Source organism: Ammodytes marinus (assembly GCF_949987685.1).
Source record: "Ammodytes marinus genome assembly, chromosome: 9".
Classification (NCBI taxonomy): domain Eukaryota; kingdom Metazoa; phylum Chordata; class Actinopteri; order Uranoscopiformes; family Ammodytidae; genus Ammodytes; species Ammodytes marinus.
In genome coordinates this window covers 29,392,081-29,406,094 of record NC_137213.1, presented here as the reverse complement: position 1 = coordinate 29,406,094, position 14,014 = coordinate 29,392,081, and the positions used below count along the sequence as shown (strand labels likewise).

General features: G+C 39.2%; 1 protein-coding gene across 1 annotated transcript; it reads left to right on the top strand.

Annotated features, from left to right (window-relative positions):
* Window positions 1-1,760: 1,760 nt before the first annotated feature.
* Window positions 1,761-13,557, top strand: lactb2 (lactamase, beta 2). The gene is made up of 7 exons (XM_080034895.1): window positions 1,761-1,937; window positions 3,112-3,272; window positions 4,244-4,364; window positions 8,278-8,456; window positions 9,833-9,981; window positions 11,068-11,155; window positions 12,305-13,557. The coding sequence occupies exons 1-7, from the start codon at window positions 1,816-1,818 to the stop codon at window positions 12,346-12,348; spliced, it is 864 nt and encodes a 287-aa protein (XP_079891021.1). The 5' UTR covers window positions 1,761-1,815; the 3' UTR covers window positions 12,349-13,557.
* The last annotated feature ends 457 nt before the right edge of the window (window positions 13,558-14,014 follow it).

Sequence of the window (14,014 nt, the reverse complement as noted above, 5' to 3'; positions counted from 1 at the left end):
ACAACACAAAATTTTTTAATACAATTTAAAACGTATAGCTTACTGTTTCTTAACTTAGCTAAGTCAGAACAACAGGCATTGGCTAAACATGCGAATAAACACTTGTAATATTGTTTAACTCACCAAATCCTCCAATAGACAAAAAACTGAATCCAGTGACTGGAAAATAAAAGTATAATTCTCCAAAAGAGAGGAGAACATAAGGTTTATACTTCTCAAATATGCTTATTTTCTTCTGGTTTTACTCTTGGTTGCTGTTTGTTGCTAACCGCTCGTGCTCCTTTTTTCGTCTCCCGCTAGCGACTATGTGCCGATTTGATTGGCTGTTACGTGTTGCATTTGCTAACTTGGAACGTTACTCAAAATATACTATGAAAAATAACCAAGATTATGATGTATTTTAATTTAACTAACAATAGGCTACAAGGTATATTAGACGCATACCATAGGCCAGGGGTCCCCAAACTTTTTTCACTGAGGGCCACATACAGAAAAATCTACCAAGGGCCGGGCCACTTTGCAAAAATAACACATTTATCAGGACATGTAGCTGCTCTGATGTTTAGTTTCATAGTGTCTTCGTAAATTGTAATCCTTCTTCACGGCAACACTTTCCTTGCACATTAAACAGACACATTCCCCCTCTTGTTTATATGCCAATGATACACCCAGTGTTTTCTGCCTTTGCGTCCAATGTCCAGCAGGGTGAAAATAGTATCCAGCCGAGGTCCCAACCCTCCTAGGGGGGTCCGGGGGTATGCCCCCCCGGGAGATTTTTTTAAGTTTTTAAAGCGAAATGCATGAATTTGGTGCACTTTGAGAGGGAAATTAAGAGAATAAATCTGAAGAATTTTGTATGAAAAAAAAATGGAGACACTGTGTCAGATGAATTAGAAGCTATTGGAGAAGGACACATAGATTTTCCATAATAATATTAATTTTAAATAAAATATTATGCAGGGTCCTCTGGGATGGGCTTGTTGCTCATTTTCTTTTATGGGACATATTTGTCTGTAATATAATGAGTGCATTTAAATTATTTAAAAGCGCCATATTACATTATATTTTTAAAATGTGCCACGGGCCAATCAATCAGTGTTTGACACCCCTGCACTAGTGGGTTAACTAAGAAATGCAAAAAAAAAAAAAAAAAAAATATTAAAAAAAAAAAAAAAAAATAATAATTACATTATCTTTTTAAAATCGGCCGCGGGCCGTAGTTTGGGGACCCCTGCCATAGGCTATATGTTAGTAGGCAATTTTATATTACAATTTCCTGTTATTTAAAACAAATTATAACCTCGGGACTTTTATTTTGAATGCTGCCATGTGATAACCATAATTTAAAAATATAATATGAAAAATAACCAAGATTATGATTTATTTTATTTTAATTGGCCTAACACTACATGTTGTATTAGACGCCTAATATTCTATTAGTAAGCCATTAAAACATTACAAAATAAATTAACCTTGGGACCTTTATTTTGAAGGCTGCCGTGTGACACATATACAGGAAGTAAATATTGTCTTCATGCAGGTTTTCTGTTTCATATCCTGTTTGACGCGAGTAGTATTCCTTCTTTCTTGCACTTTTATTATTGCATTTTGTAGCCCATTTTAGTAGGCCATTACAATTTTCCTTTATAACAAATTATAGCCTCGGGACCTTTATTTTGAAGGCTGCCGTGTGACATATACAGGAAGTAAACAATGTCTTCTGTTACATATCCTGTTTTGACGCGAGTTGTATTCCTTCTTGCTTGCACTTTTTAAATTGAATATAACGTTGTTCTTGTTACAGCTCCTCCAGCCATGAGTGCGGTTATTCCTCGCATGGAGCAGCTTTCTGCGAGAGTCATCCGGATTTTGGGCTGCAACCCCGGACCCATGACCCTGCAGGGAACCAACACTTACCTTGTCGGCACTGGGGAAAGGTGTTTAGAGTTTACTGTGCTTAAAAATATATCGCTAATGCTTCAGCTATATCACATGTTTTTATGTTAGTGTTATATAGTGTGTGTGGACGACTATTTGACCAATAAAGTGAGAGATATCTCTGAGGTCAATTCAGCTGTCAGTAGCCTTTGCCCTAGTCTAGCTCGTGTAGAAAGGCAACCCGCCAAAGTCCATTCAAAATCTTTAGAAATTAAGATGATTTAATTATTGTAGGCTTAATTACATAGCAGACCAAGACTGTGTGTGTATCATGAATTTCACTGGTTAATTCGGCATATAGCCTGCAGTAGTTAAATTACCTTATGTTGGTACATGGCAATGAGAGCATGGAAGTTGTAAGCTACATAACATTTTGCATATCTCTCTCTCTCTCTCTCTCTCTCTCTCTCTCTCTCTCTCTCTCTCTCTCTCTCTCTCTCTTACAAATAAGAACCCAACACAATTGTACTGCAACAAAAACAATCCTTATTCAGTAGAGTATCTATGTGTTATGCAAAGTCCAAACACTAAAGAAAGAAATTAAAAAAATAAACCTAGTAAAATGTGCAAATTAAGGCGACATTAAGCCAAATTCCAATTCAAAATCTTTAAATTTTTCAGTGTTTTCACCTCTGTAGGAGAAAATACATTCCAAATAAAGACTGTAAATGTATAGTGAATTTCACTGGTTGTTAGTTAGGCATAAATACTAAATATAAGGTATAAAGAATGTATGGAAGTTGCACTAGTAACATGTTGCATATCACAAACAATAGGCTAATACATAACCTATTGCACAAATGTACTCAACAAATTCATTGAACTATTCCTCATTATATTTCTAGCTTTTTCCTTTTATGGAATGACCGAAATGTAACGATTTGTTTCCTTGAACTTGAATTTCAGGTGAGTTCTGATAGACACTGGAGACTGCTGTGTGTGTGTGTGTGTGTGTGTGTGTGTGTGTGTGTGTGTGTGTGTGTGTGTGTGTGTGTGTGTGTGTGTGTGTGTGTGTGTGTGTGTGTGTGTGTGTGTGTGTGTGTGTGTGTGTGTGTGTGTGTGTGTGTGTGTGTGTGTGTGTGTGTGTGTGTGTGTGTGTGTGTGAACTCTACTGCAAACAAAAATCTACCTCCGTGTACTAATAAAGTATCTTGACTTGAACTTGATTTCTAGGCGAGTGCTGATAGACACTGGGGACTCCGCTGTGCCCGAATACATCAGCTCTCTGAAACAGGCTCTGAGTCAGTTCAACACGAGCATCCAGGAGATCGTAGTCACTCACTGGCACCGGGACCACGTCGGGGGGGTGGAGGATGTCTGCAGGGACGTCACTGGTAATAAGTTTAATGATTATTATTATTTTTTCTAACCTTTATTTATACAGGTAAGTCCGATTGAGACCGGAGACTCTTTTGCAAGCGAGACCTGTTCCCATTTACACGTTACCATTCATTCACCAATAGCAGGCTAACTATCGACATTCACACAAGACCATGTGGGCGGGGTGGAAGACATTTGCAGGGACGTCACTGGTGAGGACAGGGTGTGAGGAATAAATTAAATTAATTTTTAAGTTAAAGGAATACTTCACCCATATGGAACCGGCGTTCTATCTTATAAAATCACTATTATAATATAATGAATGAGGTTTTTCTTCCCTCAGTCTTTCCTCAATCTCCCGTTGGCCCAGCTGTCCTGTTAATCCTAACCCTTCATTTGAAAATGTAGAGTTAGATAGTGAGACCATAAAACACTATTCCTGCCTTTTCTCAGGCTAGGATGAACCGATTTCTAAAATGTTTGCAAAATTATACTACATAGGATCTCAGAGTTCAATACACCTTCATATTTCCACTGGTGAAATACATTTTTTGTAGAGGTCAGAAAGGACAGAGAAATACTCTATTGCCAATCAAATATATATATTTTTTCACTGAGCTCAGATATGTATACTGTACGACAGCATCACAGTCTCATAATCCTGTCCACAAACCAGAAGGAATATCCACATACGCACACAAACAACCTGCAGCTCTGGAAAGAAATAAGAGACCACTCCAAATGTTCAGTGTCTCTCGTTTTACTATTTATAGGCAAATGTTTGAGTAGAATGAACATTTTGATTTTATAATATAAACTTACTGACAACATTTCTACCAAATTCCAATATATGTTTTGTCATTAAAGAGCGTTTTCAATAAGTAATGTAGAGATGTATGGAGATTAAAGAAAAATCCAGACTGGTCTCTTAATTTTTTCTGGAGCTGTATTATTTTTTTCATTGTGTGTGTGTTGCGCCCTGCAGGTCCTGAGGTCCTGGTCAGTAAACTGCCTCGCTCGAGCAACGTCACAGAAACCGCCGGAAACAAAAGCTTCACTTACCTCAAGGATGGAGACGTGGTTCGAACGGAGGGCGCCACACTCAAGTCAGTTCACTTTTCTTTCTTTTTTAAGATAATTTTTTGGCATTTTCAAGCTTTATTAGATAGTACAGAGTTGAAATGGGGAGACAGAGAGAGAGGGGGGGGGGATGAAATGCAGTAAAGGTCCACAGGTCGGACTTGAACCTGCGACCACTGCAATGAAGGCCGGAGCAAATATGGTACGCGCTCTATCCACTACACCACCGGAGCACCCTGTCAGTTCACTTTTAATGCAAATTTAATCTGGAAACAATATTCATAATACTATTATCATTAAAAAAAAAAAATCTCTAAATGTAAATCCACAATTATGCACAGTTTAAAATCCTCTTTATATCTATGGATAACTATGGGTGTTACATGAAGCCTGCAAAAAGCTGGGCCACATCTGGAGTTGATTGTGATTTATAAAGAAAAAAACTGAACTTGAGTGTGCACTTTTTAAATAATCTAATATTGTGGTGGTATTATTTCAGTACGTCAGTCTTCCACGTGAAACCTATGCACACTTTTTGTAGCATACTTGGTTCCTATTATCTCACTGAATTAAAGGTGCATTTCACCGACCACGAAGGGACTCGAACCCTCAATCTTCTGATTCGAAGTCAGACGCCTTATCCATTAGGCCACGCGGTCACACAGGGCCCCATTGTGTTCCTTCACTCGAATGCGCTCAGGAATGTGCACACACACACACACTAGCACACCCATTGTGTTCTTACTCAATTCATTGAACACATGGTCACAAGCTCTATACTCTAGAGCAGGGGTTTTCAAAGTGTGAGAGAGTGAGCCCCCCCTCAGAGAACACATTTCAGCGGAGCCCCCCCCAAAAAATAATTCTAAATCCCTGTGTGTTTTGAAAGATCTTTTAATTATTTTACAAATTTAAACAAGTTTTTCAAACATTCTAAACATTTTTGTGCGTTTTTTAACACATTTTTTAATACATTTTAACATCTTAATCCAGTGTTTTAATCCATCTTCCTTTAAGCGTGGATAGTAGTGACTGAGTGTGCATCGGATTGAGAAAGATAGGCAGACAGACTTGCCCAAATTATTGACTAGTTAAATGTCATTCACACACCCAGTGTTTTTTCGCTAGTGCCTCCAATGTCCTGCTGGAGGAAAATAGTAGCCAGTGGAGAACCAGACCCTCGTAGGGGAGTCCGGGGGTATGCCCCCCCGGGAGATTTGTTTCACCTTTTTAAAGTGAAATGCATGAATCTGGTAGCCTGGAAATCCAGACCCTGATATCTTGAACGATAGAGGGTCTGGCCACGATCATTAGTAATTTCCAACTCAAGGGGCGGCTCCTACTCGTGCATTTCAAATGCCACTGCACGCAGTTGGATAGCACTACAACCAATCAGAGTGATGCACAAGGCGACGTAAGCCCCTTTCGTTTAGCGAACAGCTGTTAAACTGTTAAATTAAACGTTTGCCGTTGTCGGTCGGCAAAATAGAACATTCCACTTACTTGCTAATGAAAAATTTGAGTGCCGTCTTCCAAATTGTTAAGGGTCGAGGCCAAAGCAGTCTCAAACTCACACAACATATCCGCAGCCATATTTGATGTGTACTATCACGGCTTCGACGTCGCATGCACGTCACTGTCGTCATCCGGTTACGTCCGCACCAGAGCACCATATAAAGGGCTCTGGCCCGCCCATATTAGATAGAACCAATTGAAACGTGAGCCCAGATTTCTGGTCTTCTTGATAAAGCTTCAACGGAGCGTGTCCAGACCAACACGCGCAGCAAATTTAATTTGCCAGCGCCTAGTGGCAGGTCTGGGAATTCCAGGCTATGAATCTGGTGCACTTTGAGAGGAAAATTAAGAGGCTAAATATGAGGAATTTTGTGTGAACAAATAATTTGGAGACACTGGGTCTGATGAATTAGAAGCTATTGAAGAAGGACACATGGATTTTCCATAAAAATATTAATATAAAATAAAAAAATGTATGCCGGGTCCTCTGGGTTGGGCTTGGTGCTCTTTTACGGTAACAAGACCTATTTCTCTGTAATATACTGAATGCATTTAAATGCAGTGAGAGGAACGAAGCAGAAGAAATCTTGTCCAGCTATGCCATGATCTTAGTATAAAAAACACAAACTCAAAAACTTTTTTTTTTTTTTGTTTTGTTTTTCCAACATATTCATCCGCGCCCCCCCTGCCACAACCCCGCGCCCCCCAAGGGGGGTGCGCCCCACAGTTTGAAAACCGCTGCTCTAGAGTGCTTTGTTCGTTCAGTTGTTTGACAAAATGCACTCGCGCGCGCACACACACACACACACACACTCTTACACACAGACACGCACACACACACACACTCTGTTGTTATTTTATTTTATTCCTCAAGTATGCTGCTTTTGCTTGCACAGTAAAAGTGCTGGGTTGTTTTTGTAAACACATTGCTGGGTTATTTATGTTGGGTCAAAATGCTGGGTTGTTTGGGGCACTTTAAACAGAAGCCCGCAAAAAGCTGGGCCACATTTGGATTTGATTGTGATTTATAAAGGCAAAATAGGACTTAGGGGTGAACTGTTTAATAAATTGAATATTGTGGTGGACACTTAGTTTATGTATTAATTCAGTAGGTTGGTCTTCCATATGAATCCTATGCACACTTTTATATATGAGGAAACTTTCTGTAGCATATTTGGTTCCTATTATCTCACTGAATTAAAGGTGTATTTCACCGACCACGAAGGGACTCGAACCCTCAATCTTCTGATTCGAAGTCAGACGCCTTATCCATTAGGCCACGCGGTCACATAGGGCCCCATTGTGTTCCTTCACTGGAATGCGCTCAGGAATGTGCACACACACACTTTTACACAGGCACACGCACACACACTAGCACACACACACAAGCAATCACAGACACACACACACTCTTACACACAGGCACACACACACTCTTACACACAGACACGCATAGACACACTAGCACACGCGCACACACACACACACTGTTGTTAATTTATTTTATTCCTAAAGTATGCTGCTTTTGCTTGGAATAATGTGTGAAATCTTACATGAAAAAAATGCCTGTTGATTTTTTTTTATAATTATTATTAAATTAAATTAAATCAATTCAATTAAATTAAATTAAAAAAAATATATATATATTTTTTATTTATTTTTATTACTTTTTTTTGGGGCAAAGAACCACCATTTTAACACTTAGTTGTCCCACCGTTATCATACTGATATTAGGCAAGGCAAGTTTATTTCTATAGCACGATTCAGACACAAGGCCATTCAAAGTGCTTTACAGGGGCATGAGATACATCAAGATTAAGAATAAACATTAGAAAAGCGAATGTAAAATATGATAAAACATATTTCCCCCCACAGAGTGCGTTTCTCGCGGGGCACACAGACGACCACATGTCCCTGCTGCACACACTTTTACACAGGCACGCACACACACACACACACACACAAGCACTCACAGACACACACATACTAGGCTATATTGTACGTTCACCCATTTCATTTTAATTGCTGCCACTCTTCACCACTGTGTAAATGTTTTCATTGTTTTTTTCTCTTCACCTGTTGTTGTGTATTTGATGTATTTGTATGTTGTATGTATTGTTGTTTTTCCTTTGAATTTGTTTTGAACTCGACGTCATTGTAAATGAGGGTCACCCCTCAATTGGACTCTCGAGGATAAATAAAAGTTAAATGAAAAAATTAAATACACACACACACACACACACACTTACACACAGACACACACAAGCGCTCACAGACACACATTTGATTTTTTTTATTATTAAATGTAATCAATTAAATAAAATTATATAGCTATATATATTATATATTTTATATTTTATTTATTTTTTATTTATTTTTTAATCAAAGAACCACCGTCCTCATACCTAGTATTCCCCCCCACAGAGTGTTGTTCACGCCGGGGCACACAGACGACCACATGTCCCTGCTGCTGGAGGAGGAGCGGGCGCTGTTCAGTGGAGACTGTATCCTGGGAGAAGGGACCGCCGTGTTCGAGGATCTCCACGACTACATGAAGAGTCTCAAGATTCTACTGGACTCTCAGGCCGAACTCATTTACCCCGGTGAGTGCAGGGAGCTACACACACTGGCACATTTTTTTTTATTTTTAAGATAATTTTTTTGGCAATTTTCTTTATAAAACAGATTTGGAGAACCTTTAGTTATCCCCAAAGCACTTTAAAATATTTACGAAGAATGCATACAATTATAGATATAGCTACAAGGTTTTTAAAGTAAATATTTGAATTAAAAGCTAACCTGATTAGCTTGATCAGACTATGGAATATGGATCAGAACGTGGATCAGTGACGTCTTTCCGATATCCAATAGGTGAATTACGGCGTATGTGCACATATACCGATACTGTTATGAATTGGTCCCATCTTTATATATACTATATGCACCCAGACAAACCGGATCGTGTTGGTTCCATTTCTATGAGATACACTATCTATTGATGGTAGATAACGTCCTACTCATACTAAAAGCCCTACTAACGTCCTACTCATACTAAAGCCCTACTAACGTCCTACGTCCTACTCATACTAAAAGCCCTACTAACGTCCTACTCACACTAAAAGCCCTACTAACGTCCTACGTCCTACTCATACTAAAAGCCCTACTAACGTCCTACTCATACTAAAAGCCCTACTAACGCCCTACTCATACTAAAGCCCTACTAACTTCCTACTCATACTAAAAGCCCTACTAACGTCCTACTCATACTAAAAGATGGAAAGGCTCTTAGAATTTTTTTTCACAATCTTTATTTAGAAACGCTGCCTAGTGCAACCTCGCTCTGATCTACTGGGAGTTGTGGTGTATTTATGGCCAAGTCAAGAGCACCTTAGTGTTGGTAGCACCCTACGGGGGCAGTGGAGGAATAACTGCCTCTCTCAAGGGCACCTCAGAGGGGAGGGACTCATGAAGGGGAGTCATAATTCCACTAGACACTACCACTGCTCTTTCACACTCCTACAGTACACAGATATCTTGCTAGTCCAGAACCAGTTGACCCCTTGACTTTCCGCTCACCAATTTACTTTTTCAGATTAAAACAATACATACATCTGAACCCTGAATCTCCAATGTCGAATATACTTAAAATCAGTTTTAGGGCTGCAAAAAATAATTGTTGTAAAGTCATTGAGATTTGTGGACATAACCCTGTGTGTGTGTGTGTGTGTGTGTGTGTGTGTGTGTGTGTGTGTGTGTGTGTGTGTGTGTGTGTGTGTGTGTGTGTGTGTCTGTGTGTGTGTCTGTCTGTCTGTCTGTCTGTCTGTCTGTCTGTCTGTCTCTCTCTCTCTCTCCCCCTCTCTCCCTCTCTCTCTCTTTCTCTCTCTCTCTTTCTCTCTCTCTATCTCTCCCTCCCCTCTCTCCCTCTCTCTCTCTCTGTCTCTCTCGCTCTCTCTCTCTCTCCCTCTCTCTCTCTCTGTAGGTCACGGGCCCGTGGTAGAGAATGCGTCCTCTAAGATCAGTTTCTACGTGAGCCACCGGGAGCAGCGCGAGCAACAAATCCTCTCAGCCATCCAGAGCGGAGCGGGGAAACCTTTCTCCTCCATGGAGCTCGTCAAGATCGTCTATAAGGTCTGGACTTAAACCTGTTTTATTTGGGGGAGGGGGGGGTGGTGGTTAACCTTTATTTATACAGGTAAATCCAATTGAGACCGGAGACTCTTTTGCGCAAGGGAGACCTGTTCCCATTCCCACGTTACCATTCACAGAGCTCGTCAAGATAGTCTATAAGGTCTGGATTTAAACCTGTTTTATTGTTTGTTTTAACATTTATTTATACAGGTAAATCCCATTGAGACCGGAGACTCTCCCTTGCATTCCAAATCACATACTTTTTATTTTTACTACACTACATACTAAAGTACAGAAGAGTTTTATGGCCACAGACAGGAGAGAGAAAAAATCAGATAAGATTTGTTTTTATTATGTCGAGAAATGTCAAGAATAAAGAAGAATACTCCAAATCCTATCTGAGTTAGTGCATTTATGTATTTTCAGCATACTACAATTGACGTGCATCTTCTGTGCTGTATTGGGACATCCTAAACCTTTTTCTGGCATACTAAATAGTAGGGACGTATGGGGATTGGAACGCAGGGTCTTTTTCAAGGGAGACCTGTTCCCATTTACACGTTACCATTCACAGAGCTTGTCAAGATCGTCCATAAGGTCTGGACTTAAACCTATGTTACTTTGATGCTTTCTACAGCTTTCTCCAGTTTGTTTATGGTTGTCCAACTGTATCTGCAATAACTTGAAAAGGTCAAAATAAACTGTTCAATGTGATCATTGAAGCTAAACCCAGTGGTCTAGTACTTGTATCTTAAACACTATTTTAAATCATGTCTAAAGCATATCATAGATGCTCAAAAATGTAAGAACTATTGCATAAAATCATACAAGTAATGTGTTTTTTTTATGGTGGGTCTGAATCTCTGCCAATCAGACCGAATCATTTACGGGAGGCAGACCCAAACATTCTGTGTTTCCCGAACGGTACTAAATCAAAGTTTTTGCTTCACCATGGTCGTAATACCATTAATAACATAGTCACATTTTAATGCATTACCTCATGGCCATGCATCCTGCCGTCTCTCTTTCACTCGCTTCCTATAAACAAAAGAAAAATGATCAATCCCTTGTTATTGTTTATTCCAGGAAACGCCAGAACACCTGCACCAAGCAGCGAATGTGAACCTGGTGCATCACTTGAAGAAACTGGAGAAGGAAGGAAAGATCAGTCTGGGTATGTGATCTCTTTCTACACATGCAAACATAATGCCGGGATAATTTAAGAGCACCTGTTTTGGCTTAAAGGGGCACTGTGTAACATTTTAAGTAATTTATTAGCTAAAATCAATATCCTCATTCATAAATATGTCCTCATTGGTGTAAAATCACCTCTGCCAATAATCTGAATTATCCTCCTGAGCGGAGAATTACAAATATTAATATTACATTTTGTACATTGAGCAGGCAAGTCTTATGGAGGAATCCATGTTTTTGGAATGTCATCAGGTGCACTGTTTAGAATTTAGAATTGTTCTTGTCCTTGAAGGCCACTGTAGCTTCTGTTATTATTCAAAAGGGGTGGGGTTACCCAGGGAGCGTTGCATTCTAGAACTTTCTTGATGATGTCATATTACACACTGCACCTTTAAGACAATTCCCAAAATTAAAATGGTCAATTCAATTTGTGCTCTAGGGTTCCGTCCTGTTTATGTTTATATTTTTCTTTTTAATCTTGTTTAATTGTATTTTCTTTTAACATTGATGTCAGGGGACTGCAGATGAAAAATAGTCTTTTGGCAAATTCTGGCATTTTTAACCCATGTATGATCATGTGTTTTATTAATTTGCACTGTCCCCTCCCCTTCTTAAACCTGCAGTGTGTAGAATTTTGGGTTTTATTTCCTAGCAGATTTTGTAGAAAGTAATTATAATATCCATAAGTACATTTAATTTAGTGCATAATAGCTGAATTTTTTTTTTTTATTATTATTTTTTCCCTTAGAAAGGGTCTCATATATGTCCATATTTCTGCATATTTTGGACCAAGGCCTTGTGCCGCCATCTTGAAAGTGTCATAGTTGGAATGTCATCAGGTGCATTGTTTAAAATTTAGAATTGTTCTTGTCCTTGAAGGCCACTGTAGCTTCTGTTATTATTCGAAAGGGTTGGGGTTACCCAGGGAGCGTTGCATTCAAGAACTTTGTAGAACCTTCTTGATGATGTCATATTACACACTGCACCTTTAAATGAACTGAATTGAATAGAATTGAAGTCATTCACAATGGGCCATGAAAAGTTATTAAATGATGTTATTATTGGTCAATTTAGAAAGTTAGGCTCAAAACTCTCTGACTTTACTATTTGCTATTTTTATTTCCTTCAGTGAGCGAGTCTTCAGCGAACATCAAATGGAAGAGTAACCTGTGAAGTCCACTGAGACGAGAAGAAATGCACTAGAACATCAAACACTTGGCCGTGAAGATGGACAAGGCATTTGGGTTCGACAATCCAAAAAAATGGCCACCTGTTCCCACGATGTTCACGATTGAACAACTTATATCTGATGATTGACGGATATGTTGATTGAAGAATTCTGGTTAGGTGATCACACTGGTTTCCTTGGAGACCTAATTGACTCAAACTTGCTTGAAACAAAATCAACAGTGACACTCACAAGGACAGAGCTGAAGCCTGTATCGTAGTATAATAATGCTGCGTTCCAGACAATATGGGAATTCATCATTGTTCAACCTACTAGGAAAATAACCCTGCGTTCCAATACCCATACTATCTACTATTTAGTATGGTAGAAAGGAGATTTAGGATGTCCCGATTCTTGTGGCCAGATTTAGTATGGTTAGAAATACCCAGATGTCTACTACATCCGGCCGAGATTTTTTTAGTGTTGAAAACGGCATCCTATTTGGGGCGATTCTGACCCACAATCCAGTGCGCACCGGAAGTGACGTCACATCGACGGAGCCTCCATATGAAAACAACCGGGGATGCGACGGATATAAAAGCAAGAGGCAAGATCAAGGCTCGTAACATAAGGCTAAAAAAAAAAAATCTAATTTGTCCGGAATTTGCTAGTGGCAGAGTGGACGTATTAACCCCTTTTCTAGATGCCATTTCCCCCCAAAACTTTAGCCTCTTAGGAAGCACTTACATTGACTTCAACCAAATACTTGCCTTTGTGGAAATTAACAGACTCTAACTCCTAAACCTAAACATATAGAACATAATCCTATACTGCTTTTTGATTACTGATATACCCATTTAATTAGGGGAATTTGGTAGAGAAGTTTTGCTTTTGTCCTCATCCATTTCCCTTGGTATCATGTGGGGAGTAATAGCCTATCTGGATTTGAGTTGTGGTACGTTTTTAAGACACTATGGTCTGTAGGATAAATAAATAAGGTTAAGAGTATAGTCCTAAACCCCAATATGGTGTGTTCTCAGATGACTGTTGATTGTAATAGATGATGTATTTTTATCATCTGTTGTTTGCTGATTAAAAGATCTATTTAATTTAATATCTTTGTCTTGTCTGACTTTATAATGAAACTCTGGCTGTGTTGGGAAAGCCCTACTAACTTCCTACTCATACTAAAAGCCCTACTAACGTCCTACTCATACTAAAAGCTCTACTAACGTCCTACTCATACTAAAAGCCCTACTAACGTCCTACTCATACTCAAGGCCATACTAAAGTCCTACTCATACTAATGTTGATGACAATTTGAGTATGTTGTGGTTGTGTATGCGAGTTTGTGTAGGCGAGAAATGCCCGGATGAGTACTTACTTCCGGGAAGATTTTGTGTATGGATCGATAGGTTACTTTTCCTACTCTCATCCGCCCCACAATGCATTAAGGTCTTTTCAAACGACACAGAAGTTTTTTTAATTTTTTTATTCTTTATTGTTTCTGTATACTTCAGTGTAAACGGTCCGACAAACCTCACATACACAATGGATCGTTAAGTAGACAGAATGCAGTATATACTAACGTCCTCCTTCCTACATACTCAACATGTATATTATACATGTTGTATGTAGGAGGGAGGACGTTAGCAGGGCTTTTCAAACATT